This window comes from Danio rerio, chromosome 20 (genome assembly GCF_052040795.2).
Source record: "Danio rerio strain M-AB ecotype USA chromosome 20, GRCz13ab, whole genome shotgun sequence".
NCBI lineage: Eukaryota > Metazoa > Chordata > Actinopteri > Cypriniformes > Danionidae > Danio > Danio rerio.
This window is the reverse complement of record NC_141040.1, coordinates 47037501-47063894: the sequence shown is the minus strand read 5'-3', so window position 1 is coordinate 47063894 and position 26394 is coordinate 47037501. Positions and strand designations below refer to the sequence as shown.

At 35.4% G+C, this 26394-nt stretch overlaps 2 protein-coding genes and 1 long non-coding RNA gene across 14 annotated transcripts in view; 1 reads left to right on the top strand and 2 right to left on the bottom strand.

The window, feature by feature from the left end:
• LOC147839443 (uncharacterized) overlaps positions 1-26394 on the bottom strand; it is an 837962-nt gene that overhangs the window by 327927 nt on the left and 483641 nt on the right. The window lies entirely within an intron of this gene.
• pimr110 (Pim proto-oncogene, serine/threonine kinase, related 110) lies at positions 1399-6859 on the bottom strand. 2 transcript variants are annotated; one of them, NM_001089390.1, is given in 8 exon segments: positions 1399-2290; positions 2402-2578; positions 2702-3080; positions 3246-3388; positions 4015-4345; positions 4385-4513; positions 4553-4707; positions 5892-6213. In NM_001089390.1, coding segments are annotated over 8 exon segments (1545 nt in total). In that variant the 5' UTR covers positions 6016-6213; the 3' UTR covers positions 1399-2183.
• LOC147832314 (uncharacterized) overlaps positions 6336-26394 on the top strand; it is a 24511-nt gene continuing 4452 nt past the window's right edge. For 2 of the 11 annotated variants that reach the window (XM_087298990.1, XM_087298989.1), the window contains exons 1-5: positions 10737-11089; positions 13556-13632; positions 14967-15030; positions 17879-17986; positions 24873-24949. In XM_087298990.1, the coding sequence (XP_087155116.1) occupies positions 10832-11089; positions 13556-13632; positions 14967-15030; positions 17879-17905 (426 nt within the window). In that variant the 5' untranslated portion in view covers positions 10737-10831 and the 3' untranslated portion in view covers positions 17906-17986; positions 24873-24949. Of the gene's footprint in view, positions 6509-7690; positions 7796-8019; positions 9038-9203; positions 9303-9410; positions 9520-10736; positions 11090-12042; positions 12118-13555; positions 13633-14966; positions 15031-17878; positions 17987-24872; positions 24950-26394 lie in introns of those variants that run through there. The other 9 variants (XM_087298993.1, XM_087298998.1, XM_087298992.1 and 6 more) reach the window with 9 other exon arrangements.

Below are 26394 nucleotides of genomic sequence, written 5' to 3'. Positions count from 1 at the left end.
GGTAGCAACTTTATTCATCTTCAGAACACAAATGAAGATATCTGAATGAAAATAATGAAGATATTTTAGTTAAATCTGAGAGCTCCTTAATCTCTCATAGACAGCAAGATTCCTGACTATGAGAATACTTTTATGTGCACTTAAAAAAAAAATAACTTTATTCAACAGTTTCTTCCCTCAGTGTCAGTATAGGGCGCGCGTTCACGTGTTGCGCCTCTGACATATAACCTTGGATGTGCCTGTGAAGTTTTTAAGAGAGGAAGTCAGAGAGGAAGTCGCACAGGCATCCGTGGGGTATATGTCACTGCACAGTGCTTGTGAACGCGTGCCCTATAATCACACTGAGGAGAAGAAACTGTGAATAAAAATGTTTGTTTTATGTGAAGGCGTATGATCTGTTTTGAGGATGTTTTTTTACTGTTTTTGTGGACTTTGAGTCTGGATGAGGGAGCTCTAACATAAAAATAAAATAAGTTTATATAGTGAACATGAGGATGAGTAATAAATAACAAAACTTACCTTTTTTCAATATTTTATTAATATTTTTTGCTTGTTTTTAGAAGAATTTCTGATTAGTCAATAACATGGCCAGATTTATATTTCAATATAGGCATTTTTTATAGTTTTATTTATTAATGATGTTTTTATATTATTATTATAATTTTTAAAAACTTTTTTATTGTTTTATTTATTAATGGTGTTTTTTTTATTTTATTATTTTTTAGTTTTTATATTTTTATTTATTAATGATGTTTTATATTTTATCAGGAGTCTCTCTCCTCTGGCTCAAATTACATTTCTTAGAGAGAGACACTCAAAATATATGGACCTGGACTGGGAACGACACATAAAAACACAAAAATAACTTTATTCAACAGTTTCTTCCCTCAGTGTCAGTATAGGGCACGCGTTCACGTGTTGCGCCTCTGACATATAACCTTGGATGTGCCTGTGAAGTTTTTAAGAGAGGAAGTCAGAGAGGAAGTCGCGCAGGCATCCGTGGGGTATATGTCACTGCACAGTGCTTGTGAACGCGTGCCCTATAATCACACTGAGGAGAAGAAACTGTGAATAAAAATGTTTGTTTATTATTTTTCACTTTTTTATAGTTTAATTTATTAATGATGTTTTTTTATTTTATTATTTTTTACTTTTTATAATTTTATTTATTAATCATGTTTTTTATTTTATCATTTTTTACTTTATTGTTTTATTAATGATGTTTTTTATTTTATTTTTTTTACTTTTTTATTGTTTTAATTATTAGTGATGTTTTTTATTTTATTATTTTTAATTTTTTCTTGTTTTATTAATTAATGATGTTTTTTATTTATTTTATTTTTTTTTTTTAACTTTTTTATAGTTTTTTTATTACTGATTTTTTTTATTTATTTTTTCCACTTTTTAAATGTTTTATTTTATTAATTGTTTTCCAGTTTTATCGCCAATTTGGCTGGTGAGTGATAATGTTTATTGGAAACCCTGTATATATATCAGTTGATCCCAGTAGTCTTTGGTCAGGAGTCTCTCTCCTCTGGCTCAAATTACATTTCTTAGAGAGAGACACCCAAAATATATGGACCTGGACTGGGAACGACTGAGATATACATTTTTATTTTATTTTTTTAGCATGTGGAATTGCAAAAGTTAGTGTAAAAGCTGATAATAAAGTGCAGGAAAGTACAATATATAAAGGTCTAAACTGTTAAGTGCTTTTTCCATTTTTTTTTCTTTTTTACACAAAATTTCTTTCTTATTCTTTTTGTATTTAACGGCTTTCAGCTATAGGACTACAACATGTAGTAAAAAGAAAAGCAATATATACAATAAGTATAAATGAAAGAACATAAGATATAGCTTGGTTTCCATCAGCCTGTGTTAAAATGAGTAATAGAAATCAGTTTTAAATATCAATTAATTTGCAAAAAAATAAATACTGTTAATGCTCACCTGGGGTGGTGCAAAAAACTAATGCTGAAAATGGGAGATGGAGACACATTTGCTGAATAAACTAACATAGTGAACATTACACAAACATGACTCCATTATACTTGTCTTGCTTAGTATTAATTACTAGGTAACCAAAACTACAGTCAGCTGCTCTAACAGCTTGATGGAAATGCACCTAATTAACATCACATTAGGATGGAAACCCGGCTTATGACAGTGTAAGATGGCTGATGTCAAAATGTATTCAATTCTTTAAACCACTCATGGGAATTGAGTTTTTGCAGGTCAAGTCGATCCATTTGGTTCAGCTGCAGACAACCGTGGAAGAAATCGCAGCATTCTATGCAGGCAGAAGAAAGAGATACATGTAATTATTGCGTTTATACATGCTTTTTAAAATGACATTCAAATGATCCTAGACAACCCTCTTTAGCTTAAATGAAGATCTCACCTTTCGACAAGCCATTAATCGGCATGTGTTTGTTATTCACTTTGGGAAGGTCTGCTTTTCCTGGATATCTGCAGAAAATCAGCACAAACAGAACAACTCCAAGTGACCAGACTGTCGCTGGTTTCCCACGGTATCTACCAATCCTCCAAAACTCAGGAGGGGCGAACTCTTTGGTGCCTGAAAGAAAATTTGTTTCCAACAACAGAACAGATAAACAACAGCGAATGTTTCAAGACTCAAATAAAAAACAAAAACTGACTTATCAGCAGAGTTTCTTATAGCTTTGAGGGATGAACGTACCTCTAAATTCTTTGTAAATGTCCTCAGTAAGGAGGTCACCACACCCGAAGTCAATCAGTTTGACCTCAAGGGTGTCCGGGTTAATCAGCAAGTTCTCCAGCTTAATATCGCGGTGAAGAACTCCACGCTGGCAGCATGTTTGGGCTGCAATTATTGTCTGGAGCATGATTTTCCGCAACTTGTCCTCTGGAAGGATGCCTCTGTGCTTACTTAGGAAATCGAACAAGCTCACGCAGGGTATGGGCCGCTCTAGCACCATAAAGTAGTGATCAGCCTCAACCTTCCAGTCCAGAAGCTCGATAATTTCCTTGACCTTGGGGCCTTTATTGGCCAGAAAGTGCAGAGCAATCTCCAGTGGAAGTGGTTCATCAAACCCATCCTAGAAGAAAGACAGTTGTGAAGATCATTTGGAAAAGGTATTTTCAGGAAACTAGTCCTGAACAAACTGTTGGCAATGTCTATCACAAAACTCATTTATAGTCTACGATTAATGTTAATATGACAAGAAAACTGTAAATGAGTGCAAAAAGCACAGAATACTTACAACACTGATGAATTGCTTCTTCTTAAAATTGGACACTTTTACTGCCACTTGAAGGCCATCTTCTAATCGGGACCCTTCGTAAACGGTTCCACAGCCTCCTTTATCCAGCTCAGCGCCAATTTCATAGCCTTGTGAATTGATCTCTGTGAAAAGACAAAGAAGAGATGTTGATAACAATCCGAAATCAGTAACAGTACCACAGTCCCTTCATCTCAAATGTTTCCTTTTTCATATATAAACCGAGATACTACACTGAATATTGTCCCTTTAAAAGTTCATTAAAAAAATATTCAGTGTAAAATATTCAGCCTTTAAAGGTAAAGTTCACTCAAAAATGAACATTTACTCAATATTATCCCATCCTCAAGTAGTTTCAAACATTTATGAGTTTCTTTGCTCTGTTAACTAAAGAAGATATTTTGAACTGAAAACCTGTAACCACCGTCTTCCATAGTGGGAAAAACAAATACTGTGAAAGTCAATAGTTTGCAGGTTTCAAGCTTTCTTCAAAATATATAATATTATGTTCAACAGGAGAAAGAACCTCAAACAGGTTCAGAAAAAGTAAAGTGTGAGTAAATGATGACAGTTCCAGTTATGGGTGAACTATCCCTTTAAATACGAATACAGTTTATATTAAAGCTTCATAAATAGGTATAATTTTAACTATTCCTGAAGAACATGCAAACTAAAGTCTGTTTAAAGCATAAAGGACCATTAAAATATGCATGTGTGTTGGATGACTTTAGGGTCATGGTAGTAAACTTACCAATGATTTGTGTCTCTTTGTCTTCTGTCTGACAGGTTGCATCTTCAACGGCGTGGGAGCCGGGCTCATCAGAGAAATCAAATGAAGGATCATCACTGTCAGGCTCTACCAGTGATGGTTGCTCACTGTGAACACTGTCAGGCTCTACCAGTGATGGTTCTTCACTGTGAACGCTGACAGACTCTACCAGTAATGGTTCTTCACTGTGAACGCTGACAGGCTCTACCAGTGATGTTTGCTCACTGTGAACACTGACAGACTCTACCAGTGATGGTTGCTCACTGTGAACGCTGACAGGCTCTACCAGTGATGGTTCTTCACTGTGAACACTAACAGACTCTACCAGTAATGGTTCTTCACTGTGAACGCTGACAGGCTCTACCAGTGATGTTTGCTCACTGTGAACACTGACAGACTCTACCAGTGATGGTTGCTCACTGTGAACGCTGACAGGCTCTACCAGTGATGGTTCTTCACTGTGAACGCTGACAGGCTCTACCAGTGATGGTTGCTCACTGTGAACGCTGACAGGCTCTACCAGTGATGGTTCTTCACTGTGAACGCTGACAGGCTCTACCAGTGATGGTTGCTCACTGTGAACACTGTCAGGCTCAACCAGTGATGGCTCTTCACTGTGAACACTGACAGGCTCTACCAGTAATGGTTCTTTACAGCAGGCATCTATTTCTTGACCTAAAGAAAGAATCAAATAAACAGGATATTAGTTTTTAGATTTAAAATTTTAGATCAAAATTCTGTTTATTTAATATTTATTAGGCACACTAAAAATGCTGTAAATTACAAAGTGACTTTTTAGGTCATTGTTACAACAGGGGTGTCAAACTCAAATCTCATTGTTTGAGGGTTTTAATATTTTATGTCATATTTTTTAATAGCGATATTTAGACAATATTTCGAGTGTGTTTTGTACTTGTACTTGTACGTTGGCTGGTTTAGAGATTTCATGGATTGACCTAAATAAAAACTTAAAACCCCCAGCAGGTGGAGACATGTCCTAATGTTTATTGTCTATTTTATAGTTTATATTGTTTATAGTTCATTGACTATTTAATTGATTTCTTCCTGAGCTACAAGTGTTAAGTTTCCCCAAAAATTATTTATTTTTTGTTATTAAATAAGTTACTAGGCATGGGCCGGTATAAGATTCTGACTGTTTGATAACCTTGGATAAAAATTTCACGCTAACACAGTATGGTCTTTATTGCTCTAAAATATATTGTTTTTAAATGTCTGGGTAAAAAACAAAAAGTTTTATTTCCTATTAAGCACAAAATATTTTATTTTGAGAAAAATGTTAAATATTTTAGAGCAGTAAACATGTCAGGTTAAATGAATTATAGACTTCTGCTGTCTTCATTTGTTTCAAACAAAGATTTCTTTACAATTGAAAAACAACATTTTGCATATCTTTTTCTGCTGAAGATACTGTTGTCTTAAAAAAACGTAAATAAAAAATGGCACACATACCTTAGGAACGGTATTACAGAAAATTGACAGTTTAAAACCTTGATTTTTCCAAACCGCGGTATACCTTAAATACGTTATGGCTCATGCCTATCTCTGACCACCTAAAATATCTTAAATTGTGTTCTGAAGGTCTCAGGGTTTAGATTTAATCTTTTGTACTAAATCTTTCATTTTGAAGCAAAAAAAAAGATTAATCTTTATGTAATACAAATAGAAATTTGTGTGTCGAATGTTTGACACCCCTGTTTTAAGCCAAAACATTTATAATTAATTAATTAATCATATTCACTTTGTTTAGTCATGTTTCCATTTAGTAAGCTAAAAATACCAGTAAACTCCAGTTAAGAAAATTAGGCAGATGTGTTACATAAAATAGACAAATCGTTTACCGTCACTGCTCCTCAAGGGTGGTACATCATGTTGGTCCTCTTCTTGAACTTCAACACCAACAGTGGCGTTGGCGTTTCTCTCTCCGAGGAAGAGAGCGATGAGTCCGAGTACGGTAAACAACATGATAGTTTAATTTCCGTAGACTTAAAGATGAGAAATGTTAAATAAACCTACAATAAATACTCAAACTTACTGTAGGTAAAGTTAGTTTATCAAAGTAAACCTTAATAAACCGTACGCTATCAATTGACAGTATTTGCAACGCAAATTACTCAGAGCAAATGTTGTACACCTTCTCTGTAGCTGTCCAATTAAAGCAATGGCGAAAAGTAGCCGAGTTTGCTCTTACGTCACGATCGAATTGGGATTCCAAACGAGTTTGCTGTTACGTCACGATCAAAATGGGATTCCAAACGACCCACTGTGTGATTGGTCAGTTTCGCAATGTGGGCGGAGCTTTTGTGTAACTGCGGAAAATGGCGTCTGTTTCCTTCACAGTTTTTGAGCAAAATAAATTTAGTAAACATTTTTCTTTTGAAGAACCATTACTGTGCGTAAACTTTGTTATTTGTTTGCCAGTGTTTTGTTTATCAGGGTCAATTAAAATCGTTCACAGGTAAGATATGTCTTATATTAGCATTCATTTGTACTTTAAATGTAAGTCGTCGGCGGTAAACGCTTGTTTAACACATTAAAACACGAGATATGATCGTGAATATCGAATTAAATCACTTGATCTGCTCTTATCAAACTATTTACGCTGCAAAATACAGTCGCTGAGGTAACGGTTAACGATAATGCTGGGATTAATAAAATGGCGGCATGTGTTAATGAGCGAGAAATCAAATTCATTCAAATACAAGAATTAACGTTACTGTAGCTGTGTCTAAATCTGCTTACTCATTAACTAATTTCACTAATGCTTGTTCCAGCAAATAGGAAACAAAATGTGTGCAACTTTATGCACAGACTGTTTCCTGAACTTGCTGTTTGCCTTTATAATTTGCTTGTTCATTATTTTGTCCAGTTATTTGACAACAAAGGTATCGGCTTGGCGTATATATATATATATATATATATATATATATATATATATATATATATATATATAGCAAGTAAAACGACTAAATTAAAATATTTATCTGTTAAAACATAAAATCATGAATTTATGAACTATTAATAAGAGTCTACACAGGTGTTTGAATTATGTAAACATTAATTATGTGTGATTTCAGTCAGTGTGCAGGGCTCAACAATAAGGACTGCCCGTTGGCCCAGGGCCAGCGTGACAGACACTTGGGACAGTAGACCGGATCATTACTGGCCCAATTGGGACAGTGCTGCCTTGTCACTAACATTTAATTTGTCTGTGACTATTCATCAATTGCGTGCATTTTAAGTTTGTGCTATTAAGTCTTTAAACAGAATTCAATTTTTTCCGTAACCTGGTAACATCCAGTACAGCGAAGAAATTACAGCATGGCGGCAACATCAAATTCTAAGGCTAAAAGAAAATATCTGTTTTTAACGTCTTGGAAGCAGTAATTTACATGTGAACAACGGAAAAGTTGCCGTCAGTTTAACAAGTCAGCCACCCTTTGTTAAATATTTTCAAACCACAATAAAATACCTCCTTATTTTCCATACTGCTCCTTTTTTTTGAATAACAATTTTTTTTTACAACTTTTTTTAAGTATTAAAATTCTAGATTCACAGACTTTAGTTTTGACACATTATTTAAAATATGTATAGAAAAAATTGCTATTAACTTCCCTTTCTTTTTTTTTGGTGGGGCCAGTGAAAATTTTGGTAGGGCAAGTAAAAATCTGAACCATTGGCCCAATCAGACCAATAGAAAAAATCCTTAGCGTTGAACCCTGGTGTGCTGGAGATGAATCCTAAGGTTTGTTATAAAATCTGAAGAGATTGACATCTTTTTTACACTATCTACACTTTCTTTTGTAAAATGTGTTGAAAAAATGTAGGGAATGAAAATACAATCTGGTCCAAAAAAGGCTCTTATCTAGTAAGAGTAGGACCACTAGTGTCTATCTCTAACGTTACACATGTCTGAGTGTCTGTAAATCATTTTAATAATATTAAACATGGCTGTTCCTGGTTTACTAGGAAGCAGAGGAAATATACATGGAGATGGAGAACGTGATGTAAACAAACCTTCAAGTGAAACAAGTATAAAGAGCAGATTCTTGCATGTTTGTTAACAGATGTTTCTGAACATTCACTGCTGAGATCAAACCATGGAATAAAGTAGTTATGATATGATTGATCTTATTTTAATATATATATTTTTTGGCTCAAAAACTCAACAGCATCTTGTTGCAGCCTTTATGATGCAAGCTGAGACTGCATCACTCAGCGATGCAATGTCAGACACATTGCACTCAAATGGAGTTAGTGACGTCACTGTGACGGGTAGGGTAAGTGGTGGGGTTAGGTGAGCTCATTAAAAAGCATTGGATGCAGTCCAGATTGCACTGCACCAAAACTGCCTATTTATGCCCAGCAAAAAAGAGTATGTTCCCTTTAAAAACTATAAACTTCTAATCAGTTTCTAATTAAATAATGATCATGTGTATTATAGAAATTGTATTAACACTTTTATTAAACAATTGACATAAGAGTGTGCTCACAACATATGTTGAATAATAAAAATGTACACTCAGATTTAACAATGCATTGCATTAATAATTGCACCCTCCACTATTAAACCTAAATGTATTATTTTGTATGCATGGCGTCCATGAATTTTCCTGTTAATTGTATTTAATGTTTTCTCTTCACACATTCAATGGGGTACACTCATTCATTATATTATTTTATTAAAATAGTGCCAGTTTTGCCAATAAGACAGATTTGCAAAAGTATCTACATTTATATAATCAATATAAAACAGTCATTCACAGTTAATCAGCAGTCTGAGATGTTTTAACCGTCTGTTTATTTCTGATGCTGGGATTCTTCTGATGTTTGACACAAATGAGCTGTTTAAAGTTTCCCTCTTTGTTCTGTTTTTTAGCAGACTCAAGCGTATGGAGAACATTAGAAACTGGACACATATACCACATCCACAGCAGACATCTTCAGTGATTATCATCGCTGGTATTTATTTTCAGAGGAAATGCAGGTAAAAAACAACTATTATTCATCTTAAAGTGTGTTCTTGATAAACATTAATGTATGGAACAAAATCAATGCAAGCGAGACCGGTGCTCAAGTCTGCACCGGTGCATCCTCGATATCAAGAACACATCCGTGAAGTTTCACGCGTCCTCTGTTCTTTCGGTCTTAAGTATTGGAACTGAACTTTGGCAGCTGATAATGACGTTACACGAGAACACGAGGACGCAAGACCATTGAAGAACGCATATTGAGAAACAGCCTATGTCAGGGTAAATTTGATTTCTCATGACATGATCTCTTTAAGTGATATTTACAAGCAGTAAATATGTTTCCATTCAAAGATGTGAATAATATTTGTTTGCTAAACTGGAATATAGCATCTGAAAGGGCATCCACTGTGTAAAACATGGGTCAGAGAAGTTGGCGATTCCTTCCGCCTTGTTGACCTGATAATTCAGGGACAAAGGCAAAGGAAAATGAATGAATGTATGAAAGGATTAAGTTAACTTAATTTTTTTGCGTTATGACAACAAGGAATTGTGTGGAGCCCAGCATTAGTTCTCAAATGCTAAAAATTTTATCACATGTATGCTTGTACATCAAACACATTCAGCTCAGTAATGTTAAAGGTTCAGGACACCCCGGAGAACTTTTTTTTTTATATTAAGAGATGTGTGTGTGTTAAGCATCAGTTAAGACAATGTTAGCACCTGTCAGCTATAATTGTGGGGAAAACTGGATAATTTTGAGCTTTTGTCAGCTAATTTCAGCTTCCGGGTTTAAAAGGATTTTTGGGGCGGGATCAAAATCGGCGATGTAGCGCAGAACTGCAAGTGCAATGATGACGCGTCAGTTTCTCATTATTATTCATAGCGGAGTTTTCTTATCCTATGAGAAGAGCCGGCTGCTTAATTATTCATCAGACCTGCCAGACCTGCCAGTGTCAAGCCCGAGCTGAGAGACATGGAAACCACGGCACAGTATTTAGCCGTTCATGAAGGCTCATATGCGTTTGTTTCCATCATCCACGGGGTTTGTTGCATGTTTTCCCCCGCGATCTTGTCAGGGCCAATCATATAGCAAAGCTGTGTGTGTGCTGCTAGCATTTTTGTCGGGAGAGCAGCACGAGAATTAGAGAATGGCGGACGCTGTCTTTTATCAGGAGTTCGTTCACATTCAGACACATCGCCGTGCTGCTGTGTTTGCCTAAATCCTCCAGATTACCAGCAGAGCTAATGGTTAAAATAGACAGGTCAGGAGACTTGCTGCACTGAGTCTGCTGGATTGAGGGGATTGAGGTAGAAGTCCTCATTTATAGTGTTTACATGAACACACATCTTTATAAAGATATAAATTGTGGTTGTCTGTATATGAAATTACGAATAACAAATGTAGCAGGGCATTAAATCACTGTTCATTTCTTTGCATTTTAACTTTGTAAACTATAAACTCATGCGTCTCCTCTTTGTGTCTCATTTTGTGAGCTAACTGACAACAACAGTTATTCGCTCCCCTTCTCCCCTGCTGGCCACGCCCACTCCTGCTCGATGCTCGCGGAGCTCCACGCCCATTAATCATGCATCTTTTGAAAAAATTCTGAAGTAGACTTTAACCGAAAGAGGGGGGTGTCATGGCCCTTTAAATCCAGCTAATCTTTGTTAAATCTATAAATGTTGTCATTTTTGTTTCTGAATGATCTCATTTGAAGCACACAGTAATCAGCAGTAATCAGCCTTTAAAAATAGAAATACTTATTTTGGACAAATGTGACTTTATTTCAAACTTTAGTACAAAATTCATGATTGTCATCAGTTGTGAAGCTTGTCGCCCCAGACTAATGTCATTTTTTGTCCTTGTCCAGCTCAGCACCACCTTCAAGATGGGCAGTTTCCAGTGGCACCATGTGGAGGAACTTCTGGGGCCTGATTGGGCCAAAGCGGGGCTTTCTCAGGGCCAGCGATCAACCTTTTTTGCCCCGCCGAAGACCTTAGGTCAAAGAGGGCCAGCTGGGGCTTCGGGGCGGAGTGATAGAAGAGGCGGACTTTGCCCGAGTCTGGTAAAGATGACATGCCGTCATTACACTAGTTTTCCGATCGCACACGAGTACATGCGCCAAACAAATAAATAAATAAATAAGGGAAAGAAAACATGTAGCTGGTCAGTTTAAGATAGACTATTCCATAAATTACCTTAGGTGTCTTTTTGCTTATGATCACCCTTATGTTTCCCTTTTAAATGTAAGGCTGTTGCAAAAAATAATAAAGTTTTAATTTATAAGTGGCTTTTCTTTGCTGCGTCCTCCTTAATGTTTCAATAACGCATAATAATCTTTACCCCATATTAAAGACACAGCAGCCACTAAAGTCAAGTTTAAAATGTGTGTTTGTGCATGATACATGCGCGTTAGATGCCTGTTATTTGAGTGTGAGACTGGGCAAAAGAGTGCTCGCTTCACAGCTCTGTTGCCGTGAGCGGCTTCTTTTTTTTATTTTTTTATTTTGTAGATAATACAAAGCATGAATATAACAGAAAGACATAAAACTTGACAACTTACGTGCCCACTTTTGTAGGCTCAACACAATAGTGTCATATCTTGATAAAATAGCCTAAGCTATATTGAAATAATTTAAAGAATTACAAATATCGGATATAATAAAATCACATTAAATAAATAAACCAATATAAAACAAGGTAAAGTTAGCTATAACAATTTAAGTATACAATACATAAATCAAACCGTTTTAAAGCCATATTAAACTTTCTTTTTACAAGTGTTGCTGAAACCCTTAACACTTTCCTTTACTTAAGACACCAAATAATATGCAACATCCTTAAATAAAGAGGAAATACCTATTAAGTGTCAAAGGGAAAAATTTATGTTTTACTGTAGGTCTCTCCGGAGCATTTGGGCAGAATGTTTGACGACGTCTATTAAAAAAAGAATGTTATAAAATACATTTCATACTGAGTGATTGATTACCAGAGCATTTCTGTGGTTTTATATTATAGATGGGTGCGCTCACTACGCTGGGTCCCCTCTATAGTGGCGAGACCACTCGATGCACGAAGCCAACATGTCGGTCGGTGAATAAACAAATATAATGAATGGAAATACAAAGGCCTGTGCATATAGACATATAATGTACTGCTGTACAGTAACGTGTCATTTGTTTGTTTCTGTTGTCTGCATTTTAATCGTTTTATGATGCAATGGTGTGTTTTATCTGCCTGATTCCAGCTGAAGTGAGCGGGTTGTGTGACGTTTATTTTGGGGGACGTTCTTTAGGCGAGGTTTGTGTGACGCTCTGCGAGCTACTAGCTCAACAGTGCAAACGCGACATGATTTCGGCCTCACTACTCGATTGGCCCGGCCCGATAAAAGCCCTGGCTCGCACTGGCCCGAAAGTGGAAATGCGGCTATTGTTTATACCTTGATCTGGGGACCTCCATCAACAACTGGCCTGCTGATCGTAGGATCGTGTTCGGTTTGTGAATCTTTAAAATCTCACATAAATGTGAAGGTGCAAGATCATTAACGGCATTAAAACAATCAATTCTGAATTTACCAGAGAGGCCGTGAAGAGAGTAAAGGACAGGTGTGATGTGCTCACGTTTACGACTATTCGTCAGAATGCGAACAGCAGTATTTTGCACCAGTTGTAACGATTAAGTAAGCTTTGGTTAATTCCAACATAAAGTGCATTGCAATATTCCAGATGAGAGCTGATAAAAGCATGAAAGGCTTTCTCTAGATCACGCTGGCTCCGAAATGACTTTGGCAAAAAGGCAAAGCTGCAAAAAGCCTGCCTGAATTAACACCAAATTATTCTGTTTACCGTTTACTAACTACTGTTCGAAACATGCTTAACGTGGAGAAAAGCTAAGATCATTTGAGGGCACTCATGTTTGAGTTGCCAAACACAATACATTCTGCTTTGTCTTCGTTCAGAGAAAGAAAGTTCTGTGACAGCCAAAGTTTGATGTCAACTAAACATCCGTGCAGAGATTCTAGTGCTGAGAGATATTCTAGTGTACATAAATGGGATAATAAAGTAATACAGTCAAATTCAATGATGTATTGCAAAAATAATTGCACCCTGCTATATTTAATCTCAGTCTGTTATTATGTGTGCATGGCGTCCATGAGGTTTCCTGTTAATTGTATTTGACTATTTCTCTTCACACATTTAATGGGTGCTCTCATTCATTAGTTCCAGTTTTGCCAATAAGACAGATTTGCAGTAATATCTACATTCATATAATCAATATAAATTCACAGTTATTCACAGTCATTCACAGTTTATCAGCAGTCTGAGATGTTTTTACCGTCTGTTTATTTCTGATGCTGGGATTCTTCTGATGTTTGAAGCACACAGTAATCAGCAGTAATCATCCTTTAAAAATAGAAATACTTATTTTGGACAAATGTGACTTTATTTCAGACTTTAGTACAAAATTCATGATTGTCATCAGTTGTGAGGCTTGTCGCCCCAGACTAATGTCAGTTTTTGTCCGTGTTCAGCTCAGCACCACCTTCAAGATGGGCAGTTTCCAGTGGCACCACGTGGAGGAACGGACCTCGCCACCTATATATACAGGGTTTGGATTATCACTCACCATGAACTACAACTACACACAAAACACAATACATGCACAGGGGCTTTTAAAGGTACAAGACAGTTGGGAGTACAGATGGTCAGTTCTGAAGAGGTAATAATACCAATGTAGGGATAGTTTACAGTTTAACCCAAAGAATGACCAGTCTGGTAGATGAAGAAGAGCCGGAGTCAGAGATTTAAATAAATAAATCAAGTTTACTGAAGATAGTTTGCAGTTACATCAGCAGAGACCAGCTTCAACACTCGCAATGAGTTCCTAGGCCGCTCTGCTTACAAATCACCAATCAATAACAATTATACTCTCACATAACGTCATTAACTGCGTCATACATATGTGTTCTAACCTGATTGGTTAAAACACAGAGACTAGGAAAATTTTCACGTGGGGTTCGAGCGTGCAATTCTGAACATTATCTTAAGCATAAACGTCAGACATCCCTTAGACTGATTAGAGCTGACTCCAGACCTGTGAAACAGATCAACAATCAAATAGAACACACACACTTAAAGTATAATCTGTTTCTTATCCAAGGCTGAGTGTACTCTCAGCCGTCTTTATCAAAACTGGTTAAAAACCGTTATCATCTACATTCAGGCAGTTATAATATCCTCACCACACAAAGTCTATCTTGAATAAAAAGTAGAATCACTTTTAAAGATTTAACCGTAAAAATAGCAAAATCATTTTAGACAGTATTAACTCATAGAAATAACAATAGAAACAGTTGATTCCAGTCCTCAGCCATCAGTTCCACTCAAGGTCTCCATGACCTCTGACCTAGTTTGCTGGCTCCTGAAAATAGGTATAAAGAGACAGGCAAATGCACTGAACATTCTTATATTAAGCAGTGTTAACTTATTCATTAATTAAAATCAATTCACAGTTAAATACTGAGAAACAGGATGATGAGAAAAGGATAAATGTTGGTCCATGATGAGACGGATTGGAAAGCAGAAATCCGCATCCTTCACCAAACTACTCTGATGCAGGAATTTGGCTTATGTGAAGAGATTTAAAAGACAATAAAGAGATTATAAAGACATTTAAATGACTAAAAAACAGGACACAACTTCAGGTGCTGCGGTTTCCCCCATAGTCTAAAGTCATGTGCTGTAGGTGAATTGAATAAAACTAAATTGGCCGTAGTGTATGAGTGTGTGTGTGAATGAGAGAGTGTATGAGTGTTTCCCTGTACTGGGTTGTGATTTATCTAGTAAGAGTAGAAGCTATCAGGGGTTTATCTCTACACATGTCTGAGTGTATGAAAGTTACTTTAATAATAATATTAAACATGGCTGTTCTTGGTTTACTAGGAAGCAGAGGAAATATGGAGAATGTGATGAGACTGAGAGAAGAACAAACCTCCAAGTACCACAAGTATGTAGAGAGCAGATTATTGCATGTTTGTTAACGGATGTTTCTGAATTTATACTGCATGATATGATTGATTTTATTTTAATATGTTTCTTGGTGTTCACATAAACTTTTTTTGGCTCAAAAACTTAAAGTGCCCATCATAAATGAGTAAATCGACTTGAAGAATTACAAATTTCTAACCAGTTTCTAATTAAATAATGAGCATGTGTATTGCAGAAACTTTATTAACACTTTTATTAAACCATTAACATGAAAGTATGCTCACATCTTGTCAATCAATCAATCTAACTGTATTTATATAGCACCTTATTACAACTAGGAGGCTGCCCAAAGTGCTTTACAGTATAAAAAAAAAAGAAATAAACAATAAAACACATAAGATGGTAAGACCACAGGTGTCAATAAAACAATAAAATTTTGTCCTACCATATATCAAAAGCAAGTCTAAATAAATAGGTTTAAAGTTTAGCTTTAAACAGTGCCACATCTGTGATGATTTGAAGTTCTTAAGCAGTGATTCCCACAGATTTAAAATATACTTGCGGTGGTAGCCGGATTCAAACACACCTTTTACCCACAGCACATAAATAGCCTACTTAACAATATTCCTTTTTAACCGGTAAAGGTAAAAAAAGTAAAAAGTTTAAATAAATAAAAAATATGTTATTTTCGACAAATGTGACTTTATTTCAAACTTCAGTACAAAATTCATAATTGTTTGTCGCCCCAGACTAATGTCAGTTTTTGTCCACGTTCAGCTCAGCACCACCATTTATGTCTTTGCATCCATGTGCATCTACTAACAAGTGAAATCTGCTCCTCTCTATCTCATTCAGGTTCAGGTTGCTTTATTGGTATGACATCTTGTACAGTATAGCTAAAGCACTTTAGATGTATAAAATATGGCTGTGGCACGGCGCGACTGTTCAGACTAACACAAGGATTCATCATGGTGTTAGTTTGTTTCTTTTAATGACAGCAGAACATGACTGAACAATTATTTGAACTGTACAAGCGTGAAGTTAAAATGTAACATTAATTTTTATGTCTTTTTTTATCGACAAAGTGTGCAGCTTTTGTCACTGCAGTGTATTTTTCTGGGCTTCTGGGAGATAGATATTTATATTAGTATACTTACTAAATAAAGTATACTTTTATACTTGTGTAAGAATGGGTTTTAACCACAGCGGTTCTAACTGTAGTTTTGCCGAATGAATAAAAAGTTATCAGCATGATAGTAAAACACTGTACATTCTAGTCAAACCATTCTTCTGCAATCTTATGCTAAAAACGGCAATGAGGGCAGTATTAGTAGCTTAAAATGTGGGAGAGCGTTGATATTATGTGATTGTATTATATTGCAATATGGAGCAATTAAGAAGTTGATGTTAAATCAAAAGTAATTCACAAATACTTGAAAATGAAATGATTTAATGACAATAATTTTCTATGGTTACAACTGAATAACTATATAAAATGATACCAATATAAAAAGATAAAAAGGTGATATTGATTGTTCCCAGCTTAAATGTAAAAATTATAATTACCAGAGGTAGAAGGAGAGACATGGGGAGGGAGAGACAAAGGGAGCAAGTAGGCCTCAAAGAGGCAGAAAAGATAAACTCCAGAGGAGCAGAGCAGACCAGGAAAGCGCAGACCAGGAAAAGACAGGCCAGGAAAAGAGACAGAGCAGAGTTTCCCAGCTATTTTGTCTCTTTCTTGACCATGTGACTAAAACTCAAATTCTGAAACATTCAGACTGACCAATCAACATGTGACCACATTGTAAAACCCCCAAAGCCTGCCTTGATCACTGAATTATTAATTAATGACTTTTAACTACTGTCCAAACTCACTCTCATATTTTTAACTACATGCTTAACGTGGGGAAAAGCTAAGATAATTTGAGGGCACTCATGTTCGAGTTGCCAAACACAATACATTCTGTTTTGTCTTCGTTTAGAGAAAGAAAGTTCTGTAACAGCCAAAGTTTGATGTCAACTAAACATCCGTGCAGGGATTCTAGTGCAGAGAGATATTCTAGCGCAGTGGTTCTCAAACTTTTTTCTCCAAGTACCACCTCAGAAAAAAACTGTCTCTCCAAGTACCACCATAATAACCAGTATTGAAATAAAGTAGCATAATTGGCCAAATTAAGCAGCTACAGCACTGCACAGTTTGAAAACGAGGCAGCGTCATATTCATACTTATACAATTTTTGATGAATTGAAAAATATATACACTAAAAAAAGTGTTGCATGCAGAACTGTTGCAAACAATTTATTTGTGTTGAATTTAACTAAACAAATTTAATTTAATAATGTTCAATTTAATTTGTTTGTTTAAATTCAGGCCAAATAAATTGTTTACAACCACTTAACGTAAAAAAATGAGTAAATCTAAGAAATCGTTTTAAAAAAAAATTTCAGTGTATTGCATATACATATGACATATTAGTAAAATTAGATATATATATATTACTAATATATTGGTAAAAATAAGATTGGGAGGGAACCCATTTTTCTCCTAGGATTTCAAGCTGGCAAAACATTGCTGCACTCTGATACAAGTTTTATTTATGGAGAACATTTTAAAGCACTGCAGTGTGTTTGGGTGTTCTGTGTTTGTCTGAGATAATTAGTCTAAGGAAATTATATGCCATACAAAATATGAAGCTGATCAGTCGGTTCTTGTCACATGACTCACGGTGTTGCATTCTGAATAGTTAAGGTGTTTTCATCTGGGGACGCCTGGAATATGCAAGTCTATTTATTTCTGATGCTGGAATTCTTCTGATGTTTGACACAAATGAGCTGTTTAAAGTTTCTCTCTTTGTTTTGTTTTTTAGCAGACTCAAGCGTATGGAGAACATTAGAAACTGGACACATATACCACATCCACAGCGGACATCTTCAGTGATTTTCATCGCTTGTATTTATTTTCAGAGGAAATGCAGGTAAAAAACAACTATTATTTATTTTAGAATGTGTTCTTTAAGGCAAGGCAAGTTTATTTATATAGCACATTACATACACAGTGGCGATTCAAAGTTCAATTCAATTCAATTCAGCTTTATTTGTATAGCGCTTTTACAATGTAGATTGTGTCAAAGCAGCTTCACATAAATGGTCATAGTAACTGGAACAGTGTGGTTCAGGTTTTAGTGTTTAAGTTCAGTTCAGTTCAGTGCAGTCAAATTGCTTTACATAAACAAGAAAATAAACAGTTATTAGAAAAATAAAAACAAATAATTTTTTTAAAATCCAACATAAAAACAGATAAAATGTGATATAAAGAATGAAAAAGAAGAGAAAAACATAGTAGTGCAATCTGCAATGCACTGTGCTCATTCAGTAAAGGCACAGCTAAACAGATGTGTTTTCAGTGTTGATTTGAATGTGCCTAATGTTGGAGCACATCTGATTATTTCTGGAAGCTGATTCCAGCAGCGAGGGGCATAGTTGCTGTAAGCTGATTCACCCTGCTTTGACTGAACTCTTGGAATTTCTAGTTTATATGATCCTAAAGATCTGAGTGATCTATTGCAGGGGTTTTCAAACTGGGTCGCGACCCACTAGTGGGTCGCACAGTGAACAAAGGTGGGTCGCGCAACGTCACATAGGCTAGCTGCAGCTATATTTACATTGCGGTGAATCAAAACCAGTACGATAGACGGCAATAACTCAAAAACCTCTTACCCTAAAAAGATCTAAAGTGTGTTTCCTACAAAAAGACAAAGCTGGTTATGTTTCACAGCTGCTTTTTTCTTTTTTTTCGCTCGACATTACGAGCACTGCTCCGTTTGAGCCCTCGCAATCTGCGTTTAGCCAGCAGAGCTTGCGCTGAGCGGAGCTCTCAGTAAGGGACCGTCGGAAAAGTGCTTTTTTTTTTTTTTAGGAAGACCAGATTTCTTGATAAACATTAAGGCATTTCACTTTATTAACACTCCTGATAACACTGACTGTGGCTAATAAAATGATGTTAACTGAATCCCAAGGTGGTGGTCTCTGCATCTATATTAATAATAGATGGGGCAAGGATGTAAATATGATCTGCTCATACTGTTCGCCTGATATTGAGGTTTTGACAGTAAAGTGCCGCCCTTTTTATCTTCCGAGAGAATTGTCCGTTGTTTTTATTATTGCTGTAAATATCCCTCCCGATGCAGATACAAAAACAGCCCTTGATGTTTTATACCATTTTATAAACAGACTTCATACTTCTTATCCAGAGGGAGTAATCATTGCTGCTGGTGATTACAACCGGGCAAACATGAAGAAAGTGCTCCCCCACTTTTTTCAATACGTAAATTTAGCCACAAGAGGTATGAATGTATTGGATCATGTGTACACAAACGTTAAACTGGCTTACAAAGCAGTTCCTCGCCCCCATCTTGGCTCAACAGATCACCTTTCTGTTATGTTAATACCAACATACAAAGCCCGTCTCACAAGTACCAAGCCCTCTATAAAACAAGTGAGAATTTGGCCAGAGGGAGCTATGTCTGAATTACAGGACTGCTTTGATCGCACAGACTGGACTGTGTTCAGAGAGGCCTCCACAAATGGCCAAGGCACAGATATGAATGAATATGCTGATGCTGTATCCAGTTATATTTTTAAGTGTATGGAGGATGGCTGTGTCACTAAGAACATTAAAGTCAGAGCGAATGAGAAACACTGGATGACTGCAGAGGTGCAGGCTTTGCTAAAAACAAGAAACTCTGCTTTCAAGTGAGGGGATGCAGCTGTCCTTAGGTCTGCTCGGGCCAATCTGAATAGGGCAATCAGAGTGGCAAAATGAGCCTATGGAAATAAGATTAAAGAATACTTCCAGGACCACAAAGACAATTTAGGGGCCCTATCATACAACCGGGGCAATGTGGCGAAAGGCGCGGCGCAATACTCTTTTGCTACTTTTTTTTGAGGCGTTGCGCCACGCTGTTTAAATAGCAAATGCATTTGCGCTCAAATGTGCGCCCATAGGCGTTCTGGTCTAAAAAAGCAGGCGTGTTTTGGTGCGTTGCTATTTTAAGAAATTGTAAATAGTCTGATCTTTAGACCAGAACAAAGTCGCTCTGTTGTCTGGCGCAAAGTGCACCTGGCTTACACACTACAAACAACATGCAGAGCAATACGCAAATATCTTTACATATGAAAAATATATAATATCTTAAGGATATATATATATATATATAATAAGGATATATACAGGCTATAAATAAAAATGACTAAAATATTACGAAACATATTAATTTCTAGCTTACATGAAGATTTAAAAACCACTGCCTTACTTTCTTCCTCTCGCGAGGCTTTTTCAGTTCATTCAATTTGCTTTTGTATAATGTTATTATTATTAGCAGTATTATTTATTATATCCATATTTATATTTGTTTTATTAAAAACAAGCTTAGATTTGTCCACCTGTCAAATTTTAGACAATATGGGGCATGGCAGGTGTATTTGGAAATAACTCAGTATTTTGAGCACACTTTGTTATTATTGTTCATTTATTCGTTTGCTGGAAATTAGAACTGAATTTAGAAATAGTTTTGAAACCAATCTTTGTGCGTAACAAACAAAATTAATTATTTATAGGCTAATTGATGTCTGTGCGTAAAGGTTTCCCTATCCACGAGAGCAAAAGCGAAAGTGAACTTACTTTACGTCAAAATGCGCTTATGGCGTGACGCAGCTGGCTCTTAAAGGTAATGGGAGATGAGGCTTTAATTGGTTTATTCTCAAAACACACCTATAACTCATTAAGAAAATAAACTCAACCCTTTTAGGCCATGCGCCATGGCGCAAAGCGGATATTCCCGTCCTTAAATTAGCAAAAATGCATTCTGACACGCCCTGAAAGCGTTTGCGCCCTGCGTTTTGCGCTCTGCGCATGGATCGTCAAAATAGAGCCCTAGAAGTTTATGGCAGGGTATTCAGTCTGTCACAGACTATACAAGCATCTCATTGTCCTGTGAAAACAACTTTAACTTACTTAATGATCTTAAAAAACTACTTTGTAAGGTTTGATGCTGTTTTACACCAGCAGTGAAGGCCACATTGCAGCACAACGAGCAGGTGCTAAGCTTTGATATCACTAATGTCCGCAAGACCCTAAAGAAAGTAAACGCTGGTAAGGCGGCTGGGCCTGACAAAATACCAGGCAGAGTACTCAAGGGGTGTGCAGAACAACTTGCGCCTGTACTGACGGACATAATTAATATCTTTCTGCATCAAGCTGTTGTGCCATCATGCTACAAAACATCTGCTATCATTCCAGTGCCAAAAAGACCTTCAGTCACTTCTTTAAATGACTATCGGCCGATAGCTTTAACTTCACTGATAATGAAATGCTTTGAGAAACTGGTAAAAAGTCATATCACCTCCATCCTGCCTACTTCACTTGACCCATTTCAGTTAGCCTGTCGGCCAAACAGGTCAACTGATGATGCTATTTCCACTGCACTGCATCTGAGTCTTGAACACTTGGAGAGTAGAAACACATCTGTACAGGTGCTGTTTGTTAGTTTTAGCTCTGCTTTTAATACTATTATTCCTCAGCACCTGGTCAATAAATTAGCATCTCTAGGTCTTAATACACCTCTTCGGAACTGGATTCTTGACTTTCTGACAAATAGGCTACAGTTTGTGCGAGCGGAGGGTATTTCGTCATCTACCACTCTGCTCCATACAGGCTCCCCTCAGGGGTGCGTCTTGAGTCCACTGCTATACACTCTGATGACCCATGATTGTTGTGCAAAACTTAGCACTAATCACATTATTAAATATGCTGATGACACCACAATAGTGGGTCTCATCCAGGATAATGATGAGAGGAACTACAGGGAGGAGGTAAAGCTCTTCACAGAGTGGTGCAGGGATAACAATTTAGTTCTTTGGCCATGTATCTTTGGCCATGTATATTATATATATAATATATTATGTATATTATCAGGAGTCTCTCTCCTGATAATATATGGACCTAGACTGGGAACGACACAGAAATATATATATATATATATATATATATATATATATATATATATATATATATATATATATATATATATATATATATATATATATATATATATATATATATATATGTATGTATGTATGTATTTTTTTCTTTTATTAACATTTTTTAAAAACTAAATATGAAAGCTAAGTTAATGTATACCAAAGTGTGTTATAAACTCACTTGATAATATGCAGAATTGATACACTCACCAAACAATTTCAGATATGCAAAAGCCCACTTGCAAATTAATTTAGATTCATTTAATAAGAAAAATTAAATACACAAATAATTGGAAAGTGTAATGGTTAATTGTAGCCTAGTTATACATATTCATATAGAGAGATGCATTTTGTTCTATTGTTTATATATAAAGTTGCATTTTGAAAATAACAAAATTATAACCAAACAATACAGTGTAACATGGAGTAATGATGTGCTTTGATAAGAATGCAGTGGTATTGACTACCAGACAGCTGCTGAACATTTAGACAAACAATTTACTTCTTTCTAAAATTCAAAGGACCATTTAGCTACCTGACAAACAAAAACCCAGACAACATTAGATTTTTTTAACATTGATTTATTGACAACAATATCACTAGAGATTGCCAGTTTTCTTTAAATGAAGCTGAATCCTTGCATCAAAAAAAAAAAAAGTTATGCATAAATACTCTGCAAAAATTATTTTCTTACTTAAGTCTCAGACTTGTTTCTAGTCCAAATATCTAAAAATTCTCAGAAACAGTAAGGAATGGAAAAAGAAAAAAAAATTCATGCCATTTTACATATTACCTGGACGTATGCGAAACATATCAAAATAGTTTTTTTTATTTGATTTATGATTTAAGAATTATAACTTGAGGTATAACAAAAGTCATTATATTTGAAATGTTTTGTTATTTGCAGCTACAAATTGTGACCCTGACTTTCCCATATTTAGCATATATAATTATTTTCTTTGTAACAAATTGTTACAATAAATATTATGAAACAATAAGTGATAAACATTATGAATGCATGTACAGTGCAAACTTCATTGCCAATATATAAAATGTACTGTATAGCTAAATGAACACAAATAAGTAGACCATTTATAATTTTTGACTTTCTCTATGCATTTATAGATATATGATCGTTTAATTGTTTAAACTAGAACAGGATTGCATTATATCAAATGTAATTGAATGCAATGCAATTTTAAAATTTTGAATAAAATTAAATTTTCAGATCTGTTTAGATTTATTTCAATATTTAAGAAAGGCAAATATGGAGGAATAATGTAGTGTAGATTTGGCTGACTACCCAGACCACGCAAGTGTATTGTCTAATCTATGAGAAAATATATATCTTTAAATTAGTTATTAAATATATAATAATTACTCCCTTGCTGAGACAAAAAAGTCAATGAAAATTAGCCTACATAACACACTTTCTTATGTAGGTTAATGTTCTTTAACTTTTTTTGTTGATGTAGAACATGTAGCTAGCCTGCCTGCACATAGTTTGCTAAAATTTAGTCAAACTAACACATTGCTGTTATATTACACCAATTTGTTTGTGTTGACATACACTCATATCGACCATAATCTAATAAAAAATGTTTAGGTTTCATGTTTGCTAATGTTTTAAACACGTATTTAACATACCTCTTCATCGTGTCGCGTTTGGTTGGGTGTGATAAAGCTCTGGAGGCTTATACTGTACTGTACTCTCTCTACTGGACGCATCAGGAACAACAGGGGTGTAAAACTGCCTGGGCCGTAGATCTGTCTGGATCCAAGTCTGCAGTCTCCCCCTTCTCTAATTATTTGACTGAATTTTTATTTTCCTATTTTTACAGGAATAATCTAAATATTAACGTAGAAATATGAGTTACTCTCTAAAAATACATACAAATCTTTACTTTAAAAAAATAACGTAATACCAAATTACAAGCAATAACTGAAAATTTAATGTTAGAATTTTTTATTACAGAACAGATGTGTAAAACAACAGGTATTTCCCTGTATAATGAAAAAACTGGAAAATTCTGTAAAAAAATACAGACAATTATCTGTAAAATGACGTTTATTTTTACAGTGCAGTTCTGAAGAGGCAATAACACCAAACTAATCTAATAAGGGGTTCAAATGAAGAGATTTAAAAGACAATGAAGAGCTTATAAAGACATTAAAAAGAATAAAAACTGCACACAACTTCTCAAACTGCAACCATAAAATGGTCAGAATACTCCTGCTTGTTTGTTTGTTTGACAGTTTTGCACACAATGCTTGCTATTGCAGCTAATACAGGCTCAGAAATGCAACCGCTTCCCACAGATAACTGAGGTTATTCTCTTCGGCCCCTCAGAAACAAGAATGTCTTATATTGGGGGCTTGGGAAGTCTTACACCATATGTTAAATCTCAAGTAAAAAATGTAGGAGTTATCTTTGATTGGGAGTTTTGTCTAGAAAAATTGTATTGTTTTATGTTCAATCCACTTAACTTTGTAAAAAGTATTAAGTTAACTGGGTGGCACGGTGGCTCAGTTCTCAGAATCAAAAAACTCCATCACATGTATGCTTGTACATCAAACACATTCAGCTCAGTAACGTTAAATCCAGCTAATCTGTGTTAAATCTACAAACGTTGTCATTTCTTGTTCCTGAATGATCTCATTTGAAACACACAATAATCAGCAGTAATCAGCCTTTAAAAAATAGAAGAAGCACTTATTTTTGACAAATGTGACTTTATTTCAAACTTTAGTACAAAATTCATGATTGTCATCAGTTGTGAGGCTTGTCGCCCCAGACTAATGTCAGTTTTTGTCCGTGTTCAGCTCAGCACCACCTTCAAGATGGGCAGTTTCCAGTGGCACCACGTGGAGGAACGGACTTCGCCACCTATATATACAGGGTTTGGATTATCACTCACCATGAACTACAACTACACACAAAATCACTAGTCAATAAATGATGTCCTCCAACCATAAATCATATACCACATTAGCAAAACATTAGACTAGAGAAGGTTGTATATGAGGACAATATTAAAGCAAATACTAAAGGTAGTAACTTTATTCATCTTCAGAACACAAATGAAGATATCTGAATGAAAATAATGAAGATATTTTAGTTAAATCTGAGAGCTCCTTAATCTCTCATAGACAGCAAGATTCCTGACTATGAGGATACTTTTATGTGCACATAAAACAAAAATAACTTTATTCAACAGTTTCTTCCCTCAGTGTCAGTATAGGGCGCGCGTTCACGTGTTGCGCCTCTGACATATAACCTTGGATGCGCCTGTGAAGTTTTTAAGAGAGGAAGTCAGAGAGGAAGTCGCACAGGCATCCGTGGGGTATATGTCACTGCACAGTGCTTGTGAACGCGTGCCCTATAATCACACTGAGGAGAAGAAACTGTGAATAAAAATGTTTGTTTTATGTGAAGGCGTATGATCTGTTTTGAGGATGTTTTTTTACTGTTTTTGTGGACTTTGAGTCTGGATGAGGGAGCTCTAACATAAAAATAAAAATATTTTAAATAGTGAACACGAGGATGAGTAATAAATAACAAAACTTACTTTTTTTCAATATTTTATTTATTAATATTTTTTGCTTGTTTTTAGAAGAATTTCTGATTAGTCAATAACATGGCCAGATTTATATTTCAATATAGGCATTTTTTATAGTTTTATTTATTAATGATGTTTTTATATTATTATTATAATTTATTTACTTTTTTATTGTTTTATTTATTAATGATGTTTTATATTTTATCAGGAGTCTCTCTCCTCTGGCTCAAATTACATTTCTTAGAGAGAGACACTCAAAGTATATGGACCTGGACTGGGAACGACACATAAAACAAAAATAACTTTATTCAACAGTTTCTTCCCTCAGTGTCAGTATAGGGCACGCGTTCACGTGTTGCGCCTCTGACATATAACCTTGGATGTGCCTGTGAAGTTTTTAAGAGAGGAAGTCAGAGAGGAAGTCGCACAGGCATCCGTGGGGTATATGTCACTGCACAGTGCTTGTGAACGCGTGCCCTATAATCACACTGAGGAGAAGAAACTGTGAATAAAAATGTTTGTTTATTATTTTTTACTTTTTATAGTTTTATTTATTAGTGATGTTTTTTTATTTATTTATACATATTTTTTTACTTTTTTATTGTTTTATTTATTAATGATGTTTTTTATTTTTCTATTTTAAACTTTTTTATTGTTTTATTTTATTAATTGTTTTTCCAGTTTTTTTTCAAATTGGCTGGTGAGTGATAATGTTCATTGGAAACCCTGTATATATATCAGTTGATCCCAGTAGTCTTTGGTCAGGAGTCTCTCTCCTCTGGCTC